General features: G+C 57.0%; 2 protein-coding genes across 2 annotated transcripts; both read right to left on the reverse strand.

Annotated features, from left to right (window-relative positions):
• Positions 1-249: 249 nt before the first annotated feature.
• On the reverse strand, positions 250-2665 carry LOC103603699 (NADPH:adrenodoxin oxidoreductase, mitochondrial-like). Its single transcript, XM_008588271.1, has 6 exons — positions 2642-2665; positions 2177-2360; positions 1849-2048; positions 1595-1766; positions 632-802; positions 250-497 (listed from the first exon to the last, which is right to left on the reverse strand). The coding sequence occupies exons 1-6, from the start codon at positions 2663-2665 to the stop codon at positions 367-369; spliced, it is 882 nt and encodes a 293-aa protein (XP_008586493.1). The 3' UTR covers positions 250-366.
• On the reverse strand, positions 2520-11838 carry LOC103603696 (NADPH:adrenodoxin oxidoreductase, mitochondrial-like). Its single transcript, XM_008588267.1, is given in 12 exon segments — positions 2520-2977; positions 3112-3282; positions 3928-4099; positions 4182-4381; positions 4510-4594; positions 4829-4936; positions 5876-5977; positions 6327-6440; positions 6644-6766; positions 6980-7112; positions 7114-7229; positions 11803-11838. Coding segments are annotated over 11 exon segments (1365 nt in total). The 5' UTR covers positions 7140-7229; positions 11803-11838; the 3' UTR covers positions 2520-2846.
• Between the last annotated feature and the right edge of the window lie 829 nt (positions 11839-12667).

Below are 12667 nucleotides of genomic sequence, written 5' to 3' on the forward strand. Positions count from 1 at the left end.
ACCCCGGGGCCCCAAAAGAAGTCCCACATCAACCAAGGCCCTTGGTTACAGCTGTTTTATTTTCAGTATGTTCCCGACCTGGTGACTCCACAGTCCAGCTGGAGAGATGTGGAAGGGAGCAAGGTCAGCCTGCAGCTCCACCCATCTCTAAGTAAGGTTACCTCCTTGCTGAGAGCTAAACCCATAGTGGCAAGGGCAACCTTCTGGGAAGAGGGCGTGCTCAGAGGGCCCTGGAAGAGATGTGGACAAGCCTCCAAGCCAGGGTGGGCAGTGATGCAGCGGGGGTGCAGAGTCCTGCTTGGACTGACCTGGCCCCTCTCCTCTGCAGAGCACTCTTTCCTTCCCTGCCAGGGGCTGGGATCTGGCTCAGCGCCCCAGCAGCTGCAGCATCTCCTGAGGATCCACCAGCTTCTCCCGGGGCTTCCCAGCACCCTGGCCCCGGGACACCTCTTCTGCATCAAGCTTCTCCCAGTCCGAGAAAGAGACTGGCCAGACCCCTGAAGCAGAGGGGAGATGAGTCACTGCCTCCACCTCCTTACCCACCTCCCCAGAGCACTACCTCCCTAAGTATAGGACCCCAAAAAGGGGCCACCCACCCCACCTCCCAGGACCTCAGCATCAGGGCCCAGACCTCGGCTGCTGAGCAGGGCCTGAATGGCCACATAGCCAGGCCTGGGGCCAGAGGGCAGCCGCCCGGCCTTCAGATCCTGCAGCAGCATCTGGCCAGTGAGAAAGCTGTCGGTCATGGTCGTGGCAATGACACCTGTGGGTCCCCTCTTCACCCAGCCGCTGCAGTAGAGGCCTGAGAGGGGTAACAAAAGGTAAGGAAGGGGAGGTGGTCTGAGTGCCGCCTAGCAAGACTGAGCCCCCAGTCTATACACATGTGCACATGCACGCGTACACCCTAAGTCTCCAGCAGACCCCATCTGCGGGGCCCACTGTGGCTGCTGGTCCAACCACCCCTGATTCTTCTCAACCTGTTATTACCACGCCATTCCTCCTTACACGTCCTTTTCCCTGTAGATGAGGAGCTCCCTGAGGGTAGGAGCTGGGGATGGCCCACCTCCAGTTCTAGCAGACTCGTAGCAAAATTTACTGAATGAATTAATGACTAGACATGTATGTGGGTATTTAATCAGACCAGAAGCTCCTTGAGGACAGGGTTTGACTTATTAACCTCCAATCCCAGCACTGAGCACAGGGCCTAGCCCAGAGCAGGCCTCAGTAAATGTTCACTGAATGACTTAATGACCAGACACACGTCCCATATGTCCCAGCTAGACTGGGAACTTCCCCTAGGGCCAGGAGGAGGGTGGGGCTGGGACCTGGGATAGAGCCTGCTCACAGCACCTTCTCAGTGCATGTCACTAGATGAATGAATGGATGACCCGAGGAGATACAAGCCTCTCACCATAATTTGGTGCCCAGCCTTCTCACATCCTCTCACCTGGCACGTCCACAACCCGGCCCTCCATATTGGGAATGACCCCGAGTTTGGAGTCAAAGGGCACGCTGGGGTCAATAGGGCGGCTCTTATACCCAACTACAAGCCTCTCACCATAATTTGGTGCCCAGCCTTCTCACATCCTCTCACCTGGCACGTCCACAACCCGGCCCTCCATATGGGGGATGACCCCGAGTTTGGAGTCAAAGGGCACGCTGGGGTCAATAGGGCGGCTCTTATACCCAACACTGCTCAGCACCAGCCCACAAGGGAGGTCCTCTGTGTCTCCTGTGGGCACTGCCCGGGTGGCCTCACCATCACCCTGTTGGAGAGAGTGTGGGCAACACCAGGCTGGGCTGGGGGAGATCTAGGATGGGGGTGTCATCGAGTAACATGAGACTCACCTCCAGTCTGGTGACAGCCAGGCGGATGCCTGCTGCCCGCTGCCCATCTGGTGAGGGCAACACCTGCTGGGGGCTTCTGAAAAAGCGGAGGCCCCAGGCTCGGGAGGCCAAAGCCTGGCGGGCAGCCTCCTCCACCCCTGGCTTCTCTGTGGCTGTTCGAAGCAGCAGTTCTGTCAGCCGCTTCCTCGGACGGGGGGCCTCTGTCAGCAGTGTGGAACACCTCAGGGCCCTTGGCCACAGCCGTCTCTCCACATGCCCTCCCCAAAGCCCTCTCAGAACCAGGCCCTCCCTCCCTAGTGGGTTGGAGGGCCAGGCCAGGGCCACCCACCCTTGATTCTATCTTGGAGGCCCAAGAAATCCACAGGATCCAAAAGGGGTCGGGCTCCTGGTAACTGAATCATCTCCCGAAGCTCCTTGAGGGTGGAGAGTGGGGAGTGGGGGAGGAGGTTAGGTCTAGAACAACCCTGAGACCACCCCAGGGTCCAGCCCAGGTGGGATACACCTCTGCCACCCTCCACCACAGAANGGCCAGGCCTGGCTGCCAAACCCCCTCTAGCCCCCAAGACTCCTGAGCAGGGAGCTGTCTCTGCAGCGCCACCTGGCGACCATAGGGGAGTTACAACCCGAAGGTGACCCCGGGGCCCCAAAAGAAGTCCCACATCAACCAAGGCCCTTGGTTACAGCTGTTTTATTTTCAGTATGTTCCCGACCTGGTGACTCCACAGTCCAGCTGGAGAGATGTGGAAGGGAGCAAGGTCAGCCTGCAGCTCCACCCATCTCTAAGTAAGGTTACCTCCTTGCTGAGAGCTAAACCCATAGTGGCAAGGGCAACCTTCTGGGAAGAGGGCGTGCTCAGAGGGCCCTGGAAGAGATGTGGACAAGCCCCCAAGCCAGGGTGGGCAGTGATGCAGCGGGGGTGCAGAGTCCTGCTTGGACTGACCTGGCCCCTCTCCTCTGCAGAGCACTCTTTCCTTCCCTGCCAGGGGCTGGGATCTGGCTCAGCGCCCCAGCAGCTGCAGCATCTCCTGAGGATCCACCAGCTTCTCCCGGGGCTTCCCAGCACCCTGGCCCCGGGACACCTCTTCTGCATCAAGCTTCTCCCAGTCCGAGAAAGAGACTGGCCAGACCCCTGAAGCAGAGGGGAGATGAGTCACTGCCTCCACCTCCTTACCCACCTCCCCAGAGCACTACCTCCCTAAGTATAGGACCCCAAAAAGGGGCCACCCACCCCACCTCCCAGGACCTCAGCATCAGGGCCCAGACCTCGGCTGCTGAGCAGGGCCTGAATGGCCACATAGCCAGGCCTGGGGCCAGAGGGCAGCCGCCCGGCCTTCAGATCCTGCAGCAGCATCTGGCCAGTGAGAAAGCTGTCGGTCATGGTCGTGGCAATGACACCTGTGGGTCCCCTCTTCACCCAGCCGCTGCAGTAGAGGCCTGAGAGGGGTAACAAAAGGTAAGGAAGGGGAGGTGGTCTGAGTGCCGCCTAGCAAGACTGAGCCCCCAGTCTATACACATGTGCACATGCACGCGTACACCCTAAGTCTCCAGCAGACCCCATCTGCGGGGCCCACTGTGGCTGCTGGTCCAACCACCCCTGATTCTTCTCAACCTGTTATTACCACGCCATTCCTCCTTACACGTCCTTTTCCCTGTAGATGAGGAGCTCCCTGAGGGTAGGAGCTGGGGATGGCCCACCTCCAGTTCTAGCAGACTCGTAGCAAAATTTACTGAATGAATTAATGACTAGACATGTATGTGGGTATTTAATCAGACCAGAAGCTCCTTGAGGACAGGGTTTGACTTATTAACCTCCAATCCCAGCACTGAGCACAGGGCCTAGCCCAGAGCAGGCCTCAGTAAATGTTCACTGAATGACTTAATGACCAGACACACGTCCCATATGTCCCAGCTAGACTGGGAACTTCCCCTAGGGCCAGGAGGAGGGTGGGGCTGGGACCTGGGATAGAGCCTGCTCACAGCACCTTCTCAGTGCATGTCACTAGATGAATGAATGGATGACCCGAGGAGACACAAGCCTCTCACCATAATTTGGTGCCCAGCCTTCTCACATCCTCTCACCTGGCACGTCCACAACCCGGCCCTCCATATTGGGAATGACCCCGAGTTTGGAGTCAAAGGGCACGCTGGGGTCAATAGGGCGGCTCTTATACCCAACACTGCTCAGCACCAGCCCACAAGGGAGGTCCTCTGTGTCTCCTGTGGGCACTGCCCGGGTGGCCTCACCATCACCCTGTTGGAGAGAGTGTGGGCAACACCAGGCTGGGCTGGGGGAGATCTAGGATGGGGGTGTCATCGAGTAACATGAGACTCACCTCCAGTCTGGTGACAGCCAGGCGGATGCCTGCTGCCCGCTGCCCATCTGGTGAGGGCAACACCTGCTGGGGGCTTCTGAAAAAGCGGAGGCCCCAGGCTCGGGAGGCCAAAGCCTGGCGGGCAGCCTCCTCCACCCCTGGCTTCTCTGTGGCTGTTCGAAGCAGCAGTTCTGTCAGCCGCTTCCTCGGACGGGGGGCCTCTGTCAGCAGTGTGGAACACCTCAGGGCCCTTGGCCACAGCCGTCTCTCCACATGCCCTCCCCAAAGCCCTCTCAGAACCAGGCCCTCCCTCCCTAGTGGGTTGGAGGGCCAGGCCAGGGCCACCCACCCTTGATTCTATCTTGGAGGCCCAAGAAATCCACAGGATCCAAAAGGGGTCGGGCTCCTGGTAACTGAATCATCTCCCGAAGCTCCTTGAGGGTGGAGAGTGGGGAGTGGGGGAGGAGGTTAGGTCTAGAACAACCCTGAGACCACCCCAGGGTCCAGCCCAGGTGGGATACACCTCTGCCACCCTCCACCACAGAAAGCACAGGGCCCCGGGGCCTGCTCCCCCCTCTTCCATACCAGACAGCAGCTTATTCCCAGTGGCTCTGCCCCACCCCACCCCCCAAAGGGAGACCCTCTACTTGGGACACTGGCCCCAGCACCTTAATGGTAAATGCCACTTGCAGTGGTCCACGCCGGCCCACTATCCACACAGTCTTCACCCGACTCTGCCTCAGTACCCCCAGGGCAGCCTCCGTGATATCTGTTCTCTGGCACAAAAGGAGGGCCTTGAAGTCACTGGACACTGACCTGAGAAAGGGGACTCTCCATTTGGTCATGTCCCTAGCCTGAGCCAGAGGAAGACTGCCAGCCCAAAATTGCACCGCTGCCTCCCCTGGTGGCCAGATGGAGCGTTGCTGCCATGTGCAAATGGCTCCAACTAGTAGCAAACCAGGCCTGTTGAATGAAACACTCTTGCATTCAACAAGTATTTGCCAAGCGTCTACCATGTGCTCAGCACTGTGCAAGGAATTTGGGGGGTGAGGGGTTGGTCAGTGGTGAGTAAAACGCACATGGTGCCAACCCTCACAGACCTTCTCTGATCTGGTAGGGAGAGAGATGCTCATCAAACTCTCATCAATGAGTATAAAATTGCAGTGACAATAACATGCTACAAAACATGGACCTACTGCAGGGAAAATGGACCTATTCATGGCTTTCCTGGCAGGCTTCCTGGAGGAAGGGACAACTGAGCTAAGAACTAAAAGATGAACTTTAACTGTTAACTGGCAGGAGGTGAGTCAGAATGTTCCAAGAAGGGGAAATGGTGTGTGCAAAGGTCCTGTGGCACACTGAAGAGTTTTTTTTTTTAAAGTCCACATAGCTAGAGAGCAGAACGTGAAGGGGAAATGGTGTGAGATGAAGCTCACGGGGTTCCAAGAAGGGGAAATGGTGTGTGCAAAGGTCCTGTGGCACACTGAAGAGTTTTTTTTTTTTAAAGTCCACATAGCTAGAGAGCAGAACGTGAAGGGGAAATGGTGTGAGATGAAGCTCACGGGACTGCCTTTCAGAAGGCCTCTGCCTGGGCACCATGGGGAAACAGAGGCACTGAGCTCAGCTTGGAGGAGTGAGGCCTGAACCCTGCAGGCAGAGGCACCCTCTCGTCAATGTGGCCCCACCTCCCCTCCAGCCCCTGACATACCACTCACCTTCAGGTGCTCGGGTGAGGTCAGCAGGATCCGGGCCACATCCAGAGCCACATTCCCCTGTCCCAGAATCACAGCTGTGTCACAGCTCAAGTCTGGTGCCAGCTGGAGGGAAAACATCTAGATAGAGTCCCTCTAGCTTTGGCTCCAATCAGGCTAATCTCAGTCTACAGACACTTTGTGCCCAGTCCCCACCCATGCCCTTAGGTTCCCCCACCTTACCTGAGCCTCAACCCAGGATCCTCCTCCCCCACCTGACCTCCCCCTCTTCCCAGAGGCCCTCCATGGTTGACCTCTGCCTCGGTCAACCCCGTGTCTCACGTGTCCTCATCTCACTTCTCATGGCTGCTGGATGGCGGCTCCCTCTTCCCCCAGCTCTGGCATCCAAGGGCTGCCCCTGGCCCTGGCTGAGGGGTGAGGAGGAAGAGGTGCTCGGGGTGCTCCCCAAACTCACCTCCCGGTTCTCAGGAAGCCCATTGTACCAGCCCACAAAGGCTCGGGCCGAGAACACACCCGACAGCTCCTCACCAGGAATTTCCAGGGCCCGATGGTCCTCTGCCCCGTAGCTCTGAGGAAAGACGGCAGACCCAAGGCCCAGAGACCTCAGCACCAGCACCGAGGGGTCAGGCAGCCCCTCCAGGTTCCCAGTGGCCTCCTTCCAGCTCCTCCTCTGCAGGTCCCATCCTGGCCTCACCCCTACTCCCCTCCATCCCCTGCCACCAACCGTGCTGCGGCCCCCTCCTCCCCGACCCGGCTACTGTGCGCACTCACCAGCACCACGGCGTGGTAGGCCTCCCGCAGCTCTGGCACCGTCACGTCCCTGCCCACCACCACGTTGCCCCGGAAGGCACAGCGGTCAGAGTGGGCCGTCTGGGTAAACGTGTTGATGACATTCTGCCAGGGACCCCCAGAGTGGGAGGGGTTAGAGGGTAAGGCAGCTCCAGGGACGATGCCTGCAGCACCCTCACCCCGCAGTATCCCCAGGATGGAACCTGGGTGGCATCCACACAGAGGCAAAGGGTCTTTCCATCCAGCCAAGGAGCCTCCTAACCCCCTCACATTGACCAAAGTCTCCAAACCCCACTCTCCGTGCCCAGAGACACCCACCTTCACCTCGGGGTGGTCGGGCGCCACACCAAAGCGCACCAGGCCGAAGGGCATGAGCTGCTTCTCATAGATGTCCACGTGGGCCTGGCTGTGGTGCTGGGGGAGAGGGTGGCAGCTGGTGGGGCTGAGGGAGAGGCTGGGACCCCACGGGTCCTCCCATCCCCAGAGCAGGAGAGCTCAGCTCAGTGGCTGAGGACACAAGGAGGCTTGGACTCTGTACAAGGAGAAAGAGCTCCCCTCAACTCTCCATCTGTCCAGAGAGCCAGACAAGGGGAATGGGGTGGCATAAGCAGCAGGAGAAGCTGAGTTCAGACCACAAGGACTGCCAGCCCATGAAGCTGGGAGAAATTTGGCCAACTAAGGAGAGCTGTGGCTTCCCCTCCACTCAAGGTGTATCAGGGAGCTTTTCCATCTACTTGGGTCAGGAGGGATCCACAGCCCTGTCCTACAATGCTTTGACACTTCTAGAAACGCCCAGCCAATCTGATGGCCTGAGAACTGCCCTTTGAAATTTATAGCTGCCAAAGCTCTAGTGTCCAAGATCATCTGCAAAGAGGAACAGCAGGACGGGGAGTGGGGGGCACAGCTGAGATATGTGGGGGACACAGCTGGGGCACACGGGGGACAGAGAGATATAGAAATGGCCCTACTCCCAGTGTTAGAAAAAACACTGTCATTTATACAGTGGTTCCATGTTGACTATCCTCCTGGGGCACCTCAAGGGGAGGCACAGAAGGCACAGGGTTGGGGATCAGGCAGACAAGTATGGTCTGGCTCTGCCACCAACCAGCCACGTGACCTTGGCAAGTCCCAGGATCTCCTTAGGTCTTGGTCTCCTCCTCTGCAAACTGGGACGGATAACAGTTCCCTCATCAGGTTGCTGGGAAGCACCCAGGAGCTCAGGATGGTGAGAGACTCTAGGCCACAAGCAGGTCTGGAGTAAAGCTGGGGTTCCTATGGGTGCCACCACCCTGCCCCCACCCCATCCCAGGCTCTTGCTGTAACCCCTCCTGCTTCAACAGGACTCAAGGCAAACAAGCTCCTGCCCTCCAGTCGTCCTCACCCCAACAAAGGCTCACACTCACCTCGCCTTTGTCCAAATCTCTTTTCCCCTCCACTACACTGCCTGCACCCAAGCCCAGTCCCCCACCCATCCATCTATACCTCCTGCCTCTCCCCAGCCCACAGGGGGGCACCCAAACCACCTCCTCCAAACCCCAGGAATGTTGTCCCCATGAAGAGCTCTGGCCTTGAAGCCAAACAGCATGGGTGCCAATCCCAGCTCCCCCATAACTGGCTCTGTGCCACGGGAAAAGTTTCTTAACATCTCTGTAAGACAGAACACCCCTTTGGCATCATCCTCAAGGCTAGATGAGTAAAGCCTAGAGCACTCAGCCCAGGGCTCAATCCACCGAGCGCGTTCATGAAGGGTAAGCTACCATTACTATTACTGTGGTTGTTGCTGTCACAAGTCACTGCCTTGCTCAAAACCCTGCCCTTGCTGCCCGTTCCCATGGGACAGAGTTCAAACTGCTCAGCCTGGCGGTCAGCACCTTACACAATCTAACCTCTTCTTTATCTTCCATTCTTTCTTGTACGAGTCCCACTGCTATGCTCAGGGCCACCTCCATAATGCTGAATCATCTGGACATTTTAACCCCTTATTTCACCAAGGCTAAGGGTTCCAATCCCCTTGTCCTCTGGCCATCGTACCTCCATGTCACACAGCTGACCTCATCCTCCAGGAAACTTTCCTCACAGTTCCCTCCTGTCCCTCCAGCTGTTCCCTCTAACAAGGACATTCTCTGGGGTTCTTCCGATCTGGGACCCCTCCCCTCTCCCTGGGCACACACTCCCTGGGAGGTCTTACTCACTCCCTCCTGTGACCTCGAATTTCCTCGGACTTGATGGTGCTATTCCACTCTCTCTCCTGCCCAGATCTTTCCCCAAGCCCCTGAGACCCATGGATGTCTCACTCCATCAAGATTAAAGACAAATCTCCCTCTCCCAAACCTCTCTCCTTCTCCTGTGTTCCCATCCACCCATCCACCTGGATCCTCCCTGGGGCTCCTGACTCCCCCGTCCCATCAATCCTACGTCCTCTCCCCTACTCCTAGCTGCCAGCCCAGCTCCCCACTGCTCTCTTGGTCCCCAGCCCTGCCTATATCTACCCAACAGGCAGAGAGCACCCCAGAAAATCCCCTGGAGCATTTAAAATTACTGATTCCTAGGCCCCGGCCACAGAGTTTGATTAGGTCTAGCTAGGCCCAGAAATGTGCATTTTAATAAGTCCCAGGGAGGGAGGGAGGGGCTGTGGGCAGCATCCAGAGAAACCTGCCTGAGTCCAAAGCCTGGTCAGCGGCCTCCAAGCCCCCCAGGATCTGAGCGCCACCTGCCTCCTCAGCCTCAACTCTCACCTCTTCACTCCTCACTGCACACACCTACCTTCCAGAACTTGCCTTTTCCCCAAAGGGCCATTCTCTCCCTCCTCTGGCCTTTGTCCGTGCAGTTCCCTGTGCCTGGGACACTCGTGTCATTCTATCCTCTGACCTGACATCTCCTACTGTCCTTCAGTCTGCAATTTGGACATCTCTTGCTCAGGACTGGGTTAGGTGGCTCCTCTCTCTATGCCCCAGTGCCTGTGCTTACACCCATCCGAGCCCTAAAACACCTTGTAAAGCAACCACCTGCCCCCTCACGTTGGAATGTTAGGTCTTTGAGCACAGGGAGCAAGTCTGTCCTGTTTACCCCCATGTTCCCAGTGCGGCCTGTGCCCAGAATATGTCAATGTCCAGTAAATGATTATTGAATGAATGAATGTCCTAGCATGGTGTGTAAGGGCAGGGCTCTGCTATTCGCTCAGATCCCAGCACCTTCCCTTCTTAGCAGTGGAAACGTGGACAACCTCACTCAGCTAGTGCCTCACCTGTGAAGCGAGAGTCATGACACCTGCTTCACAGGTTGTCGTGAGGATGCTATGAGATGTACTCAGTGCCTAACTCAAGCTAAGTGCCACTGCCCCAAACATGCCACACAGTCCTATCTTAGGAGTATAGCCAGTAGCCTGGAGCCCCCCGTGGGCAAGGATCAGCTCCTAACTGGCCTGTGTCCATCCCCAGCCCATCCACAACAAAAAGCGCATGCAAGTGTCTACCGGCCGAGTGCAGGCCAGAGCCTTTGCTCACATAGGGGGTGCCAACAACCCTGCCTCAAAGGTCTGCTCTCCCCCTCCCAAAATTTCAGGCTCAGCTAACACAATGGCCTTTACACAGAGCCCTCCAGGTCCTCCCCACCCCCCCATAGCTCCCCAGTCTCCATCCCAGTGGCCAGGCTGTCCTCCCACGCAGCAGTTTGCCTGTGACCTTGCTTTCCAGGATGACTCCCCACACTTGGGTAGCCCTCCCCAAAGCCTGTGGCCTTCAGTGCAGCTCAAATGCATCTTCTCCAGGAAACAGTTTCTCATTGACCCCATCTGACTCAGCTCATTCATTGTAACTAGCTCTTTCACCTGTGTTACTTGGGAGGCATGCATGGGTCACTGTAGTGGATTGAATTATGTCCCCCCAAAACTCACTGAAGCTTGAATTATGTCCCCCAAGTTTTATGTATTAGAAACTTAGCCCCGGTGGGGAGCTGCAAAAAAAAAAAGAAACTTGGTCCCCACTGTGACTGTTAAGAGGGTGTTAATTACCCAATCCTATTATGGTAATTGAAAGGTGGAGCCTTGAAGAGGTGATTGGATTGTAGGACCTTGCAGTAGTGAATGGATTAAAAATGGTGGTCAGGGGCGTGGTTCTGAGGGCTTTAAAAGAAGAGGAGAGTCTGTCTCTCTCTTTGCTTCCACCAACTTGCAATGTGAGACCACTGGGTCACTGTCGCCACCACCAGATGAACTTTGGACTTCCCAGTCTCAGAAACTGTAAGCAATAAATTTCATTTTCTTTATAAATCACCAGTTCCATGTACTTTGTTATAAGCAACAAAAATGGACTAATACAGTCACTTTTTGGCAGAGTAACCAACTCATCCTGGTGTCCCTGAGACTCTCCCAGTTTTAGCATTGAAACCCTGTGTCCCAGGCAAACCAGGACAATTGGTCACCCTACCTTTCAAGTATCTGCATGTGTGTATAACTAATATATCCCTGCTTTCTCCTGTCTCTCCATGGGCACTCCAAGAGCCTCCAAAGCTAGGCCACTATCCATGTCTCAATCAACCTGGGTCTCCCCTCCCCACTCTGTCCCAAGGTCTGACATGGAGTCTCAAATATAGCTGGCAGCCTTGGGGCCCTGCCTGCCAAGGCCAATACGGAAAGCCTTGAAACCCTGGCCTTGATGGGGAGGCGGGAGGAAAACAGGCCAAAGAACAGGACAGCATGGGGAGGGCTGGAGCTATGGGTGAGGAGAGCATATGAGGTGGATAAAGTTATAGAAGGCTAAGAGAGGGTAGCCTAAAGATGCAGGATGTTGGGGACAGATGAGGACAGAGAAGGAAGAGAAGATGAGGGGAAGACAAAGTCATCTGCAGGTCTGCATAAGCTCCCTGGAGTACCTGGCCAAGGGTGCATAGCTGACCATCTGCCATTGACCACTGACCACCACCCGAGAAGCAAACACTTCTCTCACAGCTGAGGGCCTAGAGTGGGGAATCCCTAGATGTAGGTGAGGAAGCAGGTCTGAAGTGTCCGGCCCAGGTGGGCTGGAAGCCCCTTCCCCATCAGGCATGTAGGAGTGGTCTTAAAACCCAACGGGGGTGGGGCCTTGCCCTTATGATTGGAGCAGCAGGTGAATGATGGGGGAGGGAGCCAGGAGGAAGTGGCTTACCTTTAGCAGGTGTTGGGCCGTGTAGAAGCCAGCTGGGCCACTGCCCACCACACAGATCTGGGGGGTCTTCTCCTGTGTGGAGAATTGCTGCCGGAAGCCTGGGGCCACACAGAGGAGGGGGAGGAAGGTCAAATCACTCCCTCCCCAATTCCAAACCAACTTCAGTGTCCAACAGAAGATGAAACTTCCCAAGCTTTCTCTCACCTGCACCCTCCTGCTCTCGTTCCTCAAAGCTTTGGCATTTGCAGACTCCCTTACTTTACCTGAATCTGCAAAGGCTGTGTCTTCATCCAGACCCACACCTCACCCATGAACCTGCTATGCCACTGACGATAGCCTACCCAACAACCCCCATATAGACCCTGACTCGTTCCTGTAGACCCCTGTTTTGCCTCCGACTTCCCTCTCCACCACAGACATCCATCTAACCCCCATTCACCCCGTCTCACACCTGTGGATCTCATGGTCTCTCCTTCTCACCTTTGCTGACCTCCGCTTCACCCTGGAGGCCTCACATATCACCTCATAAGCCCCCATCTACCCCCGTACACCACCCCATCCCGCCGGCATGAATAGACCCCTCCAGCCTCGCCCCTCTGCAGCCCTGCCCCAGCTCCGCTCCGACCCCTGCACTTAGCGCTCGTAGGCCTCCCGCGCTCCCATCCAGCCCCAGAGATGCCCTGCTCCTACTCGGGGTGCTCCCGGCGGGAGGCGGCCGGGTCCGAGGCCACGCCGACCAGTGCCACCAGCGCCAGCAGCGCGGAGCCATAGCCGGGAACGGCGACCAGAAAGCGGGTCTGAGCCAGGCGACTGCCCCGCGCACCGCGCTGGCCCGGCCCAGCCCCGCCCCTGCCCCGCCTTCCCA

This window comes from Galeopterus variegatus, unplaced genomic scaffold (assembly GCF_000696425.1).
Source record: "Galeopterus variegatus unplaced genomic scaffold, G_variegatus-3.0.2 Scaffold4752, whole genome shotgun sequence".
Classification (NCBI taxonomy): Eukaryota; Metazoa; Chordata; class Mammalia; order Dermoptera; family Cynocephalidae; genus Galeopterus; species Galeopterus variegatus.

Coding starts and splice junctions, on each gene's coding strand:
- LOC103603699 (XM_008588271.1), bottom strand. CDS start 2,665: ATGGGTTTAGCTCTCAGCAAGGAG. Junction 2,049..2,176: donor CCTCCAAGATAGAATCAAGG/GTGGGTGGCCCT, acceptor CACTGCTGACAG/AGGCCCCCCGTCCGAGGAAG. Junction 1,767..1,848: donor TGGCTGTCACCAGACTGGAG/GTGAGTCTCATG, acceptor TCTCTCCAACAG/GGTGATGGTGAGGCCACCCG.